General features: G+C 43.2%; 1 protein-coding gene across 1 annotated transcript in view; it reads right to left on the bottom strand.

Annotated features, from left to right (window-relative positions):
• TSNARE1 (t-SNARE domain containing 1) overlaps positions 1-16,118 on the bottom strand; it is a gene marked incomplete at its 5' end in the record, with an annotated part of 308,499 nt that extends 292,381 nt beyond the window's left edge. The window contains 2 exons of the mRNA XM_068155430.1: positions 7,604-7,673; positions 16,041-16,118. Coding sequence (XP_068011531.1) covers positions 7,604-7,673; positions 16,041-16,118 — 148 coding nt within the window. The remainder of the gene's footprint in view (positions 1-7,603; positions 7,674-16,040) is intronic.
• Positions 16,119-16,554: the final 436 nt, after the last annotated feature.

Here is a 16,554-nt window from a genome sequence, read left to right as displayed (position 1 = left end):
AATAGGGGACTGGAGTATCTCTCTTATGGGGAAAGACAAAGACCTGGGGCTATTTAGTCTGGAGAAGAGAAAGTTGGGAGGGGACCTTTTTAATGTCTACAGATATCTGAAGGCTGACTGTAAAGAAGATGGAGCCAGTCTCTTTTCAGTGATACCCAGTGATAGGACGAAGGGAGACTGACTTAAACTCAGTCACGGGAAATTCCATCTCAACATGAGAAAAAACTTTTTTTTAACTGTGAGTGTGACTGAGCCCTGGAACAGACTGCCCAGAGAGGTTGTGAAGATCTCCTTCTCTAGAGATCTTCAAAACCTGTCTGGATGTGCTCCTGTGTGACTTGCCTTAAGTGGTTCTGCTTTGTAGGGGAGTTGGACTAAATGATCTCTGGAGGTCCCTTTCAACCCCTAGCATTCTATGAGCCTACAAACAAGATAACAAAAAACCAAACCAAACCAACCAACCAAACAAAAAGAATTAGAAAGCCAGAGTGACTTCTCCAGCAAGCAATGCCTCAGCAGATCCTTGTACTCTTCTCTTAGGTTGGACTCTACCTTTTTTCTTTCTTCCCCCCCCCCCCCCCCCCCAATACCCAGAAGATTGCAGTTGTTTCCACAGATAGCCTGCAGAAACATGAGTGAAAAGATCAGTCAAAGCCACAGATTACAACAAAAGTCCTTCTCCTTGACAGGACCACTGCTCCTGGCTTTATGGCCAGTGTAGGACACAGGGAATAAACAAGACTTTACAGAAAGCCAGCAGAAGGGTTGCAGTAGACATTAGCATGTTTGGATTTGCATGTCAGACCCCTGAAGGACTCCCCAGCAGAAAGGGTGCTCAGAACTGACAACCACACACTCCATGCCTGCACACATGAATTATTAAACAAACTTCATCCCCCAAGTCCTTCCAGTCAATCAATATGAACCACATCTCTGAATGTACAACTATGGGCACAAAGCTTCAACCATAAACACTCAGCCATCCCACTTCCCCTCCGGGAAGATTGTTTTGGTCTAAACAGTTTACAAAGCTTGTACTTACAAATCCAGAGACGAGACACCCCAGTCAGGACCTCAAGTCATGAGATAAATTTCCTGCCCATGGAGATTTCAAACCAAATTAAAAAAGAAAAAAAGATTTGCCCTCTGCAGGCAGTGCTAACAGGATGAGCACTTGCCTTTCACTTATCTCTATTTCTGTGGGAGGAAAGAGGGAAAATATTTGAAGTTGGTTTGTTTTTCAAGGTGAGGGAGGATGAAGTTTTCTCTGCTGACTGAAAATGCCAATCTTTATCCTAAGCAAACACCAGCTTTCATTTCAAACACAGAGGAATGGCAAAAGAAGTAAACTCAAAATTGAAAAGATAATATCTGTGGTAATAATAGGAGAGGAGATCTGCATATTGCCAAGGTCAGATGCATGAAAGTCAATAAGGCCAAATGCCTCATCCTGCTCTTGGGTCATAACTCCATACAATGATCCAGGGCTGGGGAAGAATGGCTGGGAAGATGATCAGCCAAATGCCTCATCCTGCTCTTGGGTCATAACTCCATACAATGATCCAGGGTTGGGGAAGAATGGCTGGGAAGATGATCAGCAGAAAAAGACCTGGGGGTGCTGTTTGAGAGCATGCTGAATACAAAGCCAGCGTGTGATCCGGTGGACAAGATGGACAATAGCATCCTGGCCTGTACAAGGAATAGTGTGGCCAGAAGGAGTAGGGATGTGACTGTGCCCTTGTACATGTTACTCGTGAGGCCACACTTCAAAACTGGGTTCTGTTTTGGGCCCCTCACTACAAGAAAGACATTGAGGTACTGGAGCCTGTCCAAAGAAGGGCAACAAAGCCGGTGAAGGGTCTGGAGAATGAGTCTTCTGAGGAGTGGCTGAGGGAACTGGGATTTTTTAATCTGGAGAAGAGAAGGATGAGGGGAGACTTCTCCCTCTCTACAACTACCTAAAAGGAGGCTGTAGTGAGGTCAGTGTTGGTCTATTCGCCCCAGTATCAAATGACAGAACAAGAGGAAATGGCTTCAAGTTGCACCAGAGGAAGTTCAGATTGGATATAAGGAAAAAAAGTTCTTCACTGCAAGAGTGGTCAGGCATTGGAACAGGCTGCCCAGGGAGGTGGTGGAGTGACCACCCCTGAAAGTGTTCAAAAAACATGTATATGTGGCACTTCAGGATATGGTTTAGTAGACATGGTGGTGTTAGGTTGATGGTCAGACTTGATGATCTTAAAGGCCTTTTCGAACCTTAACAGTTCTATGACTCTCTATTTTCCAATGACCAAGCTCAGAAACACTTCTGAAAAATCAGCAGGAGCATTGATGTTATCATGGTGGTCCAAAAGATGAAAAGGGAGGAAGTGGTTTACTTTATTTATTTATTCATCCTGCTGCTGCTCATTAAAATAAAAAAATAAGATAACATCAGCATGAGTTCAGCATTTCCCAGATAAGCATCTTAGAAAAATTTATGAGAAGACCAAGCGTGACCAAGTATTTTTACACACAGCAATACCCAGCTACAATTCTAGAAGTGCAGAATTTTCTTGCTACAAATGGAGTGTTTGCTGGAGGATTCAGCTGGCTTCCAAAACAGGAGCACACACTCTTCAAGTGAGGCACCAAATCAAAAGAGATGCACAGGATGAGAAGAAGTCTTGTTTTTACAGTATCTCATCACTGACAGAAGACAACAGTCCTCTCTCTGTTACAATGGCAAAAAGACCAGGGAGCATTATTGCAGATCTGTTTTCTTGGAGTGAATGTGCAAAGACCTGTGCTCACCCTGTGGTAACCAACTTCTCCTGTTCCTCAACTCCCCTGAAGATGTCACAGCCACTGTGTTTAACCAGACGGACTTAAGGCTGATGGTCAAATCTGCAAACTGGAGATAGGAAGAAGAGTACCTGGGAAAGCTGGGGCTCCCATGCAACCCAGTTTCACCTGCAGAGACACTAACAGTGAGTAAGCTCTCATGGTCTTGTATCCTTGACTGACCATGACATTGAAGAGAGAAAAGAAAATGCAAGCCAAGATGAAAGAATTACATAGGCAGCAGTGACAGAGACCTTCAAGGAGAGATAGCTGATAAACCCCCAGATGCCATCTTTCTTTGCCCCATGGTTGCCACAAACTAATCATTGCTCTATCACTTCATGACATAAATTTCACAACTTTCAAAGGCTTTCTTGATGTGGGAAGATGCTATTGCCTGGGCCAAGGTTTCTGGCCCACTCAGGCATCTGGCAAGGGCAATCTGGGAGGAAAACACTGAAGAGCAAAAACCTTCTCTGACAGATTGATTTGCAGTGACCATTAGAAACTGTTCAGGCATGTGAAGGGATACTCCAAGGACCTCTCTAAGCAGGGAAGGTGGTCAAAAGCAGATGAATTTATCATCACTGGAGAGTTTTGCAGTTCATCACCAGCTCTTGTAATTTATCACAGAGATGTCACATATCTGGAGCTCCGGGAATCTTAAGGGTAAGATCTGTCACATAAATACAGTTATTAATGCAGTAAGTGTATTATGAAGTTAAATGCAAACATTGCAATCTGGCAACCCATTTTAACTCCCAAACCTAGGAGGTTTTTTTCATGTCAGAAATTGATGCCAGCAGCGATAAATGGAGGATAGATAAAGTTAATCTGACTGCTTTGAGTTGAACAGGGAAGGTATTACTTTGAAGGGTTTAACATATTAACGGAATCAAAATGACATTTCAAAATATTTATGGAAATCTCTCTCTCTTTTTTTTTTTCTCTTAAGCTTATACAAGCAGGATAACAAAACCACATAAAATATTACTAAATCCTACCCTTAATTAAACATGCTGACACTTGAAAGCTTCTGTCTGATTTACTTGAAAAAAATCTTCTTTCAGTAAATTACAACTTTAACATCTCTTTCTGCTTCGAATGAATCTGCATTCCAGAGGAATTAAAACCTTTGTAGAACAAGCTTTTTAAAACAAAATAAATCATTTTTTATAAGCCATACCTCCAACTTATCAAAGAAAAAGGAAACAATACACATAAATGATAAAATGAACTGAGAAAAAAAAACAGCCCTCTATTCTTTTATGTCAATGCAGAAAAGCTGAAGGGCATGGATTCATCCACCTCCTCAGCAAGCTGCTGAGGCTCCTAGCTTGGAGGACAACCATTCAGCTTCCAAAAGATCATTTCAGTCTATTTAGGGTGCAAATGTCCACACAAGACATACAAAACAAAACAAAAAGCTAAGGGTTACTACACTTCTTAGTGCTTAGCCTGGAGAAGAGGAGGCTCAGGGGAGACCTTATTGCTCTCTACAATCACCTGAAGGGAGGTTGTAGCCAGGTGGGGGTTGGTCTCTTCTCCCAGGCAACCAGCAACAGAACAAGAGGACACAGCCTCAAGCTGCGCCAGGGGAGGTTCAGGCTGGATGGTAGGAAGAAGTTCTTCATAGAGAGAGTGATTGGCCATTGGAATGGGCTGCCCAGGGAGGTGGTGGAATCACCATCACTGGAGGTGTTTAAGAAGAGACTGGGGTGCTTGGTGCCATGGTTTGTTGTTAGATAGTGTTGGATGATAGGTTGGACTCAATGATCTCAAAGGTCTTTTCCAACCTGGTTAATTTCTATTCTATTCTATTCTATTCTATTCTATTCTATTCTATTCTATTCTATTCTATTCTATTCTATTCTATTCTATTCTATTCTATTCTCAGAGTCACAGAATGGTAGGGGCTGGAAGGTACTTCAGGTGATTATCTAGTCCAACCTCCCTGCTAAAGCACAGTCACTCAGAGGTTGCACAGGATTGTGTCCAGGTGAAAGTCTCCAGAGAAAGAGACTCCACAACCTCTCTAGCCAGCCTGGTCCAGTGCTCTGGCACCCTCAAATGACAGAATTTTTTCTTTATGTTTAGGTGGATCTTTCTGTGTTCCACTTTGTGGCCCCATCCTCTTGACACCCACTTTTTAGATACTGAGCAACACCAAGTATTTTCCCTTTCAGACTGCTCTTCTCCAGGCTAAACAGTCCCATGCTTCTCAGCCTTTCCTCCTCAGATAGATGCTCCACTACCCTCAGCATTTCATAGCTCTCTGCTGGACTACCTCCAGTAGTTTCCTCTGTATCTTCAGAGAAGATTCTGGGGAAGCCCAGAACTGGACACAGTACTCCAGATGTGGTCTCACTAGGACAGAGTAGAGGTAGAGAGCCTCCCTCCCTCAACCTCCTGGTCACACTCTTCTTCATGCACCCCAGGGCCATGGGCCTTCTTGGCCACAAGAGAACACTGATGGCTCTTGGTCAGCTTGTCCACCAGGACATCCAAGTAATTCTCTGCAGAGTTGCTTTCCAGCAGGTCAAGCACTAACCTGTACTGATGCAGGGGGTTACTCCTCCCCACATGCAGGACCCTACGCTTGCCACTGTTGAACTTCATGAGGTTCACCTCTGCCCAACTCTCCTGCCTGTCCAGGTCTTGCTGAGTCTCAGGCAGCACAGCCTTATGTTGTATCAGCCACACTTCCCAGTTTCGCATCAGGAGAAAATTTGCTCAAGGTACACCCCACCCCTTCAAACATCCCTGTTTTCCTACTAGCCAAGGCTATAAATATACCAAATGTTCACTTGCTTCTCCCCAGCTGTCTTCCAAGTTAGAGGATGTTCAAGGAGAAACATGTATCAGCCTTTGAAGGAAATGGGTCAAATGGCAAAGGAGGAAGATTAAGCCATGATTTGCAGCTGGGGAAGCAGAAAATGTTGCCCCAGAGGTCTCACCTGAAGAGCTGACCCTCTGCTTGCTCCTGAACATAGAGATATACGCAGCACTGCCAGCTCTCATGATTCATGGCATACTGCTTTTTGTCGGTGCAGTACTCATGAGAGACAGGCAGAGTAGAACATTCAAGGCTGTTTGCATATATCTGGAGATGAAATAGGGGCCAACATGAAGGACACATCAGTGTCAGGACAGCATGAAAGAATGGAAGGATTGAGGAGAACACAGCTGCTGGTCCTTCTCAGCTTGGCACCATGGATGGTCTGGTCTGGAGGTGCAACAACTCAAATGGGAGAAATCAGGAGAGACCTTCTGCTCGAGCCAGGGAAGAGGGGATAAATCAGAAGGTTGGAAGAAGATAGCTGAAGGAATTCTGGGGCTGAAAACAGGGACAGTGAAGCATGGATGAAATAAAAATAAGCTGCATTTAACTATGTGGACTATTAATGATAATTCCAAGATCCAAAATAATTATTGCAATTAGTGCATTATGCATCTATTTATGTAACTGCTCAGGAAAGAAGAAAATCATCTACTTGTTTTGTGTCTGTGTTTGATTCTTACATTTAAAAAAACCCAACATGGTTTAGGAGTGGAAGACAATTGCTGCTCTGCATGAGGCTTCCCTGGGTTAAGGACCTCCATCAGTTAAGGTGGTTTATGCTACAAATTATTTCGTCCATGCAAACATCTTTCCTGATGACACCCATCTTCACAGACTGACTTTTTATTCCTTCATCCTCTTCAGTCTCCTAAATTTAGTTTCAAATCTTCTGACTATTATTACTGGGACTATTTTTAATCCTCAAGTTTGCAAACCAGAGTATATGTGAATTAGGGCAGAGCTGATGCACTTGATGAAAGCAAACGGATTGGCGAGAGAAGGAGACAGACTGCAAACCAGCCTGAGAGTTTAGATTGCGTTGAGAAGGTCAGTCAAGTCCATCAGGCAAATTACAGTGTGCAAAGCCAATATAAAGAAACAGAACCCAAATTCTCCCCCCTGTTCACAGCTGAATCTTAGCAGGAACTGCAGTCACGTGCACCAAATCAGAGCCACATCCCAAGCCACTTGATTTTTCTGTGTGCGCACCAGCTGCGTTAAGGGAAGAAGCTTTAATAAATGGTGCAACATTTTGGAAAAGCCATTTTAATTCTCTAATTAGCATGAGTACAATTAAAACTAACTCTGTGTGTGTGTGTGTGTTTGTCTGTGCATGGAGCTAGAAGAGGCGGTTTGATGAGCTGCATCTATTGCAAGTGAAACCGAAGTTCCATTTCCTCAGCGTTGTGCTGTGTGGTGCAGGTTTCAGCACCACCACACACACTTTTCCACCTATAAAGTAGCTTCTTGCTCCTTCCCTCTGTTGTTTGGTTGTTTGCTTGTTTTTTTCCCTCTTGGGTTTGTGCTCCTTGGCAAAGTGTGAGGCAGGAGGAGCAAAATAAAAAAAGGAAAAGCTACACAAGCATCCTGCTCTGCCTTGACATTAAAAATAAATAAAAACCACACAACAACAACAACCACCCAACAAAAAATAACACCACATGCACAACCCTCTTTCAATGTGGGCCATTATTTTCTGTTATCTGCCCACCATTCTCTGCCATCTGAAACCAGCACAAGCAAAGCCTTATGCAATCAGTACAAGTCCTACCATCATTAATCACCAACAGAAAGGGAAAAAAAAAAAACCTAAGGAAGCCTGACAAAAAAAGTGTCCAGCTGTAAAAAAAAGGGCAAAAGAAAGGGTTAGGATAAGGGAGACAAAAAATGAAAAGGCTGGTACAAAGAGAGACCTGCAGCAATTTAAAGCAAACTCACAGTCCATCCTGCAGCTCTTGAGTATCATTTGAGGTCCCCAGAGATCGAAGGCTTCGTTCCAGAGAGGTCACTGTCAACAGCAGAGAAAGGACAAATAAAAAAGCAGTACACAGATTTCAGGGGGGGCAGGGGGGAAATCCTGGATTTTCATTCAGGTTTTGCTCTTTTAATTTTATTTTCTTTTACAAACAGTATGAGAAGGGAGTGTTTGGACAAGTAACTCCTGGGACAAAGGGGACAACATCTAGGAATAGCTATTACCCTAAGAAAGGTCAGTTGAGTTCCTTGGATGCATAAATGGTGAATCCATGTATCGTGTGCCACAACAATCATATCTTGGGCTTCATACATAGCAGGTCAAGGGAGGGGATTGTCCCTCTCTACTGAGACCCCACCTGCAGTACTGTGTCCATCTTTGTGGCCCCTAACATAAGAAAGACATGGACCTTTTGCAGAGGGTCCAGAGGAGGCCACAAAAATGACCTCAGGGGGATGTGATAACAGGGTGAGAGTTGGGGTTGTTCAGCCTGGAAAAGAAAGAGCTCCATAGAGACCTTATAGCAGCCTTCCAATAGTTAAAGGGGGCTTATGAGAAAGATGGGGAGGGACACTTTATCAGGGAGTAGTGATAGGATGAGGGATAACAATTTTAAACTGAAAGAAGGGAGAATTATCACATTATCAGAATTAGATTAGATATTAGGAAGAAATTCTTTACTGTGATGCTGGCGAAACACTGGAACAGGCTGCCCAGAGAAGCTGTGGATGCTCCCCCCGAGACGTGTCCAAAGACAAGCTGGATGGGGCTTTGAGCCCTATCTAGTGCATAAGAACCATTCATTGCTTTGAGTAGTGATTAAGAGGTAGAATATCATGTTCATTTTGATATTTTCTATCTCATTTATGAAGACTTCAAAATCTTTGTTTTGGCTCAGATAAAATGGAGCTTTGCTGTGATGACAGAGTGACCATCCCTGGAAGTGTTTAAAAAACATGTAGACTTGGCACTCTGGGGCATGGATTGATGGCCACGGTGGTGTTATGTTGGTAGTTGGACTTCATCTTAGAGGTCTTTTCCAAGTGAGAGCAGCTGGAAGCTGGAAACATGGTTTACTTTGCAATACATGATGACTTCAGATGTAAGAAAATATATATGTGTGTGTGTATGTATAAAAAATAGCAGAAATCTTGGAGTATGGTTGTCTTTATACATCTTTGAATGTTCACTGTTTCAAATACGCTCTCAAATTAACAGCAGGTTAACAGCTCTTGGCCTTAATGTACGAACTATGCAAAGCCCACCAAGATTTTCCACACTGAAAGATGCTACATAAATGAGATTCTTGGTATTTGCATGTGGGATTTTCTCAGGATGCTTCCAGTCATAATAACTCATAACCTGTTATCAGTCATGCTTCACTATTCAATGAAAGGAAAAAGAACAGATTAGGAACATGGCTTAATTATTTCTGTAGAAACTTAAGAAATCCTCTGTTTTAATGTTTCTGCAGACTTGGACTTGGCCACTAACTTCGAACAATCCACTTAATTATTTTTCAGGCAAAAATCCCTTCTTTTTTTGTGTTGGCAAAACACCAGAGGGTTGACATCAAAAGTCATTAAACAACATAGAAAGTAACTAATGTGTCTGGACATCATGACTATTCAAAACAAGCTTGAATGCTACCATACATTTTCACCCAGTTGGTAAATCAATAATAGATTTTAATGCCGAGTTTGGTGATTCAGTAAGAGAAAGCCTCAAGGAATTGTTTATAACTGAGCTAATAATTATTCTCTTTTGGTGGATGCACAATGTTTTAAAGACTAAATTGAAAGATTTTACTAATAACTATTTGCTTCTCTAGGAGAACAGCACTGACCCTGTAATGATCTCACAAATAAGAGTCCTCACTCTTCCCCCTTCCACAGTCCTAACAAATCCATCCTCCATGCAATCTACATACTGTCCATTTCAAGGACAATTTTGAATTACCTGAAAATATTTCTGGGCCCACCAACCCTTCAGAATAAAGCAGAGCATGGACAGAATCATAGAATTGTAGGATCATAGAATGGTTGGCTTGGAAGGGACCTTTAGAGTTCATCCAGTCCAAACTCCCAGCAATGAGCAGGAACGTTTTCAACTAGATAAGGTTGCTCACAGCCTCTTCTGACCTCGAATGTTGCCATCTCTCTGGGCAACCTGGGCCAGTGTTTCACCACTCTCACTGTAGAAAAAAAATCTTTTGTAGATCTAGTCTGAATCTACCTTCTTTTAGTTTAAAACCATCACCCCTTCTCCTGTCACAACAGACTGATAAAAAGACCGTCCCCATCTTTCTTACAGACCCCTCTAAGCACTCAAAGATCATATTAAGGTCTTCCTGCAGCCTTATCTTCTCCAGGCTGAACAACTCCAACTCTCTCAGCCTGTCTTCATAGAAGAGGTATTCCATCCCTTTGATCAATTTAGTAGATCTTCTCTGGACCTACTGCAACAGGTACATGTCCATCTTGGGCTAACCATGGTCCTGGAAGAGTGGAAATCAAGTAAAGGCAGAGAAAGCACTTATGTGAACAATGAGTTTCTCAGAACACGTTAATGTCATGTGGGCAGCTCTGTACAGGAAAACAGCATCTGCAGCATCCAGGCACCTTTCTAACTTGAGATGCAAACTCAGGGCAATTCAAAGTCAAAGTAACTCTGCCAGTGTCTTCCTACAAAGGAAGATGAGGTTGATGGAAGACAGATCTGATATGCAGGTGGTTCTGTGCAAAAACAATACAGACCTTTGCTACATCTTGCTTTGGATAAGAAGGGAGTATTTTAATTTGAGCACAGTATTTATACAAATACATAAAGGTCCAAAAAGAACAGCCAAAGGTTGGCATCTAATATAGCTCTTACTTGTGAAATAGCAGGACTAAGACTCCAGCTTGAGTCTCCTAGATCTTGGAGACACTGCTATTTTTGGAGTAAATCTAACCTGCTTTGACAAAGAATTGCTCTACCAAAATCTGTGTAGTTCCTGCACTGGATGTGGAAAATCCCTCTCAGTTTAGCAGTTCTGACCATGAAAGCAGTAACTTTACTGAAGCAGCAACATGTCAAGCTGTGCTGAAGAGATGCTGTGAAGCCAGTGTTAAAAGAGACATCTTACTTTAAACCTTGTATACTTAAATTTTCAACTAGTCCTCCAGAATAAGGCACACTCAGAAGAGATCACTGCTCTTGGAGCTGCACCCATTTACATAAACTGAGAGTTTGGCACCAGTTGTCTGCGCTGTTGCAATTCTTAAAGCCAATGGGGGATAAGAAACCATCTTGAGATGGCAATGGAGACTTGATCACACCTGGGGGATGCTGAAAAATCTTTTGCTCAGCCTCTCAGATCAAGGTAATGGGACCGCACATGGCACCAACCTGTCACATGGCGTCGTTAATGAGCAACTAGCAGGAATTAGAGAGGGAAGAGACCCATTAGAGCATTCTGGTTCTCCATCTGGCCAGAAAAGGTCTGATTCCTCCAGTATATCCTCCACTGATCAGCCCTCTAAACAAGATGCCCCAAGCCAACTGCTTTGAAAAGTATTATTTATTGTACTCATTTATAAGGCATTTACTTGAGAGGAAAGCTAAAAGCTGCACACTGAAAGAAATGCAAAACCTTAATCAAAATAAGCAGGAAAAAAAGGCACTGAAATAACAAATTCAGCCAGTATTGGAGCTTCTTTTGGTGTGCTTTTTTTGCTTTTGATCTTTGGTTTTTGTTTGTTTCCTTATTTGTTTGTGGCTTTCTTTACTTTGTTTATTTTATTTCATTTTTCCTGAAAGGAAATAACAACAAAAGCCCCATCAAACCTGCACAAGTCAAAGCATCATCAGATAATCTTCCCTTTGCTCAACAGGGCCAGCTCCTCAAAAAGTAGAGAAAGAAAGCAGGTGCTAAGAATAGGAAAAATCTTCCTCTACCCCTTGGCACTTCTCTAAGAAATGAGATAGAAAAGTCTGCAAGCTGAGAACCTGGTAGAAGGGGGATCCAGTAGCACATAAACAGGACCAACTGCTCTGGCTATGATTTGTATTTAATACATGAAGAATATTTCTGGTTTTCATCACAGCAAAAGGGAGCAGGAGGCATTTCTATGTGAGATCAGCCATGATCAGTTCAGAGCTGCAAAGAGCTCACTTGGAAAGGAGGCAAGTCCTCAGCTATCCAAGAAGAATTTAAGCCAGCCCAAAGAAGAGTAAGGAGAGCAAAGATGGACAAAGCATGCAGTGCTGATTACTTCCATGGTGTTAGTGAAAAAGAAAAATAGGTGCTTTAAAATCCCAGTACAAAGTTGACTTCTTGTTTCATGAAAAGTAGTCATTCCCCAAAGACAGGAAAAATAAAGCCAGGACTGCCCACGACTTGGCCTTTTGGGAATCTAAATAGATGTATAGCATGGTTTGGTCTCCAAACACAATGGGGAACCTGGAAAATCCTGAAGAGGTAGGAGTAAGGCAGGGAAAAAAGAAAAAGAGTAGGTGTGATTTGATTTATGCAACCTTGTAGGAGGTTCAACACACCATGCCCGGTGAAAGAGTAGAAACCATCATCATCTGGTGAGCATCTGCAGTGCAGCCACTTGTTCCCTGCTCAGTCACTTTTCTGGTGGTACACAAACAACAGGACTGACTTTTGCTACATGCTCTGAGATGGAGCTTGCTGAGTTTCCCAAATAGGCCATATGGTACAGCTGTGGAGAGCAGAAAGGATCCTGGGCATCCTTCCCCATTTTATATCCTCACAAAGTTATTCACCTGACATGGATTAGCTCTAAGAAACCTTAGCAGTACACTCAACATCCCTCTCCTGAAGAGCTGTACCCACTTTGGGGGCAAAGGCTATGAAGAAGCCACACAACCTGAATGAAACTGAGTAGCAGACAAAAATTAGTACGGGTGGTGAACAGAGCAACAACAGCAGAGTACTGTATGGCCATTTCTTCAACCTAAGAGCACTTTAAAAAGCATTATACATTCATAGATTCATAGATTTTAAAAGCCAGAGAGAGCAATTCTGATTATCCAATCTGATCTCCTCCCATAAAATCCTGTCCCATCACCCCTACATGAAGACTGTTGACTGTAGCTGGACTAAAGTATATGTTATAAAAAGACACTCAGGTCTTGATTTAGAGCTTCGAAGCAACACCAATCCATCATGCCCCCTCAATACACAGTTCTAATGGCTAGTAATCCTCATACAGAAAGATTGAATTTGTCTAGCTTTGACTCCTATCTCCTGATCTTGTTACGTGTGAGCATGTTAGATTAATGAGTCCAGTGCTATTTGATGCCTTTCTTCCCAAAGAGGTACTTACATGCCACGATCAAGCCCTCTTAGATGTCTAAAGCAGAAGTTTGGATGGCATGCATTTTAAAGGCTCATTTGCAGACTTCCAATAGTTGTCACAGCCCTTCTCTGTACCCTCTCCAATTTGGCAGAATAGGTTTAAGTGCAGGTGCTGTCATTACCTGCTTCACAGAGCACTCAGTGCGGGCGACTCTTAACAGCAAGCACATCATGACGCTCTCTGTACCATCTCAAGAGGTGGAACAAAGACCACCAGAAACTGCTCAAAGCCTAATTGAAATGATTAATGCAATTCCAACAAAGAATAAAACCAGAAACTGGATCATGACATTTCAAAAACGAGGCCCCCTTCAACAGAAGGATTTCTCAGGATAAACTCCACTGCAGCAGGAGTTGTGGCTATAGAACAAAGGTATATCCAAGGCTGCCTTAACTGGGCTAGCTGAGTATTAACAGCACACACAAGCTCATGAGCACATTGTGAAACTTCACACCGAGCCCTTGGTTTGGGCCAGAAGAGCTGCTACCTCTCATCACTACCATTGTTCAGGTAAAACTATTAGTGATGGAGAAACCATGATTGGTTATCACATCTGGGAGGCTCAAGCTTCCACACTGGCCACAAGCCCAGGTTACACCACTGGAGTTTTCTCAAGGAAATGCTCAGGAAAAAGGCAAGGACACCAAGTTGAGTAAGAGCCAGCAATAGGCCTTTGCTGCCAAGGAGAATTCTAACCTGGGCTTCACTAGGCTAAGCATTGCCAAAATTTCAAGGGAGGCCAAAGATCTCTGAAGGTCTCTAGTCCAGCTTTCTGCTCACAGAAGGTCCACTCATGAGCAAATGGTTCAAGGTCTTGTTCATCTCTGAGTATCTTGAAGGATGGAGATCACAGAGCCTCTCTGGGCCAGAACCTTTCTCCTCATACTGAGTTGTAATGTCCTTTGCTTCTCATGCCCTACACCTCTCATCCTTCCACCATGCACATCTGAGATGCTATGGCTCCAGCTACTCTACAGTTTTCCTTTAGGTAATTACAGAAAAGAATATGATTTCTGCTAATGCATGTTCAGCTTGTGGTTGATCAGAACCCCCAGGCCTTTTCTTCAAAACAGCTTTACAGCCAGCCAGCATCCATCCTGTCCTGTCCTGTCACACAGCATTACTCCATCCTATAAGATACAAACAACAATGGACTTCAAAGCAAGCTGGACAACTGATTGACTTAATGGAGCCTGGCTAGAGCCTACACTGGAGTGCAGCACTGAGACTTGCAGTGCTTGAGGTGAGGAACATCTGTGCTGCAGAAGGTCCTGAACTCAAGGTGATCACTGTTGAAAGTAAATTCAAACCCACTACTCCTTTGTAGTCACAGAAAAAATGGTGCTTGGATTTTCCTGGCAGACAGAGAATAAACAGCTCCTCTAAATAACAGATGACTGTGTTTTAGAACTCTTTTTCTTGGGAGGGTGCTGGATCCCTGGACCGGGCTGCTCAGTGAGGTTGTAGATTTTCCTTCTCTGGAGACTTCTAAAACCCACCTGGACATTATGATTCCTGGCAGCCTGCTGTGGGTGACCCTGCTTTAGCAGGGGTGGACTACATGATTTCCAGAGGTCCTTTCCAAGCCTCACCATACTGTGATTCTGTGATTCTTCCTCTAGCAAGGTTTCCTTGACACAAGGACTGAGGCTCACCTCTGGGACATGTTGGTGAAGCTAATTACAGAAATAAGGAGGCCCTAAATCCTTTCTTTACACCTAGGCCAGCCTTTTCTGTAATAGACACAGACCAGAGCAGACAGAGAAGCTGTCCAGGTGACTCAGAAGCAATTTCAAGGTCCACATTAAAATCAGCACCTGATAATTTTACATCCTTGTCTCAAACTAGTGTATATTAGAACTGGGATACCATGACAGGAACTATCACCATTCTGTGATGCTAGTTCATATATGCCTGCAAAACACATCTCTCCAGCTCAGCACACCAAAACTGATGAGCCAGAGAATGTCTCCAAAGGTGGGAACCGCTCTGCATCTCCAGGGTCCAGGGAGACATGAGCAGGAACAGCATCCCTGCTCAGTCTCAGTTTAAGAAGGATGTTGAATTGCTGGAACATGTCCAGAGTAGGGCAACAAAGTTGGTGAGGGGTTTGGAACACAGCCCTGTTAGAAGAGACTGAGGGAGCTGGGGTTGCTTAGCCTGGAGAGGAGGAGACTCAGGGGGGACCTTATTGCTCTCTACAACTACCTTAAGGGAGGTTATACACAGGCAGAGGTTGGTCTCTTCTCCCAGGCAACCAGCACCAGAACAAAGGGACACAGTCTCAAGCTGCACCAGGGAAGCTTTAGACTGGAGGTTAGGAGGAGGTTCTACACAGAAAGAGTGATTGCCCATTGGAATGGGCTGCCAAGGGAGGTGGTGGACCATCATTGGAGGTGTTCAGGAGGAGACTTGATAGGGTACTTGGTTGCATGGTTTAGCTGATTAGGTGACGTTGGATGATAGGTTGGAGATGAGGATCTTGAAGGTCTCTTCCAACCTGGTCTGGTCTGGTCTGGTCTGGTCTGGTCTATTCTATTCTATTCTATTCTATTCTATTCTATTCTATTCTATTCTATTCTATTCTATTCTATTCTATTCTATTCAATCTACAGTGTGAAGAATAACAGAAGAGTTTTGGTGTTGGTGTTTTTCTAAGGGAGATGGATGTTTAGCAGGCTCCTATGACAGACTCTGAACACAGTAGTGCTGCAACACATTACAAAATGAGTCTGGCTTGTTCCACCTTTCTGCGCTCCAACTCCCCATTGTAACAGATGACACAATTAAAAATAGAAAAGGATGTGGTCTCAGCAAGGATCAAATATATCTGTGCCTGTTTAATGGAACATATGGTGGAATATTTTTACATCTTATAAAGAACTGTGTCGTGGACATGTGCTGCTACTTGTGAGCTGGAGCAGCAGGAAAATTGCATTAATATTTGCTCCCTGAGAATGGGAGCTGCCACGCACACAAGCCATCAGCAGGACAGCAGGTAACTGAGGAGGAAACCTCTCATTGTACACACCGTTGGAGTTAATTCGGAAGACGTTGGCTGAAGTCTCCTGGAAAAGTTCCTGTAGTTCACTGGGATCAATCTGGGTGGCTGCAAAGACAAAAAAAAGGAGAAGGTGCATTAATACTGGAGATCAATGCTCACTCTGAAAAGGGCTCAATTGCCAGCTGAACATGAATGGTTTGGATTGGAAGGGACCTTAAAAATCATCTAGTCCCACCCCGCCCTGCCATGGGCAGGGACACCACCCACTAGAATAGGTTGCTCAAAGCCTCGCCCAACCCAGTGTTAAAAAATTCCCAGGGATAAGGTCTCCACAATCTCCCTGGTCCACCTGTTCCAATGTCTCACCATCCTCACTGTAAAGAATTTCTTCCTAATATCCAGTCTAAATCTCCTCTTTTCCAGCTCCTTTGAAAGGGGCTACTGCTCTTCTTGCTGCAGGAATTTAGATTAAGTAGGTGGTCTGATGCAGTCTTACACAGTGTCTGATCATGCAGCTTGCACTGGACAGGCAAATACCTAC

Source organism: Melanerpes formicivorus, unplaced genomic scaffold (genome assembly GCF_026170545.1).
Source record: "Melanerpes formicivorus ecotype bairdi unplaced genomic scaffold, bMelFor1.0.p_v2 SCAF_32, whole genome shotgun sequence".
In the NCBI taxonomy this organism is placed as follows: Eukaryota; Metazoa; Chordata; class Aves; order Piciformes; family Picidae; genus Melanerpes; species Melanerpes formicivorus.
This window is presented reverse-complemented; position numbering and strand designations above follow the sequence as displayed.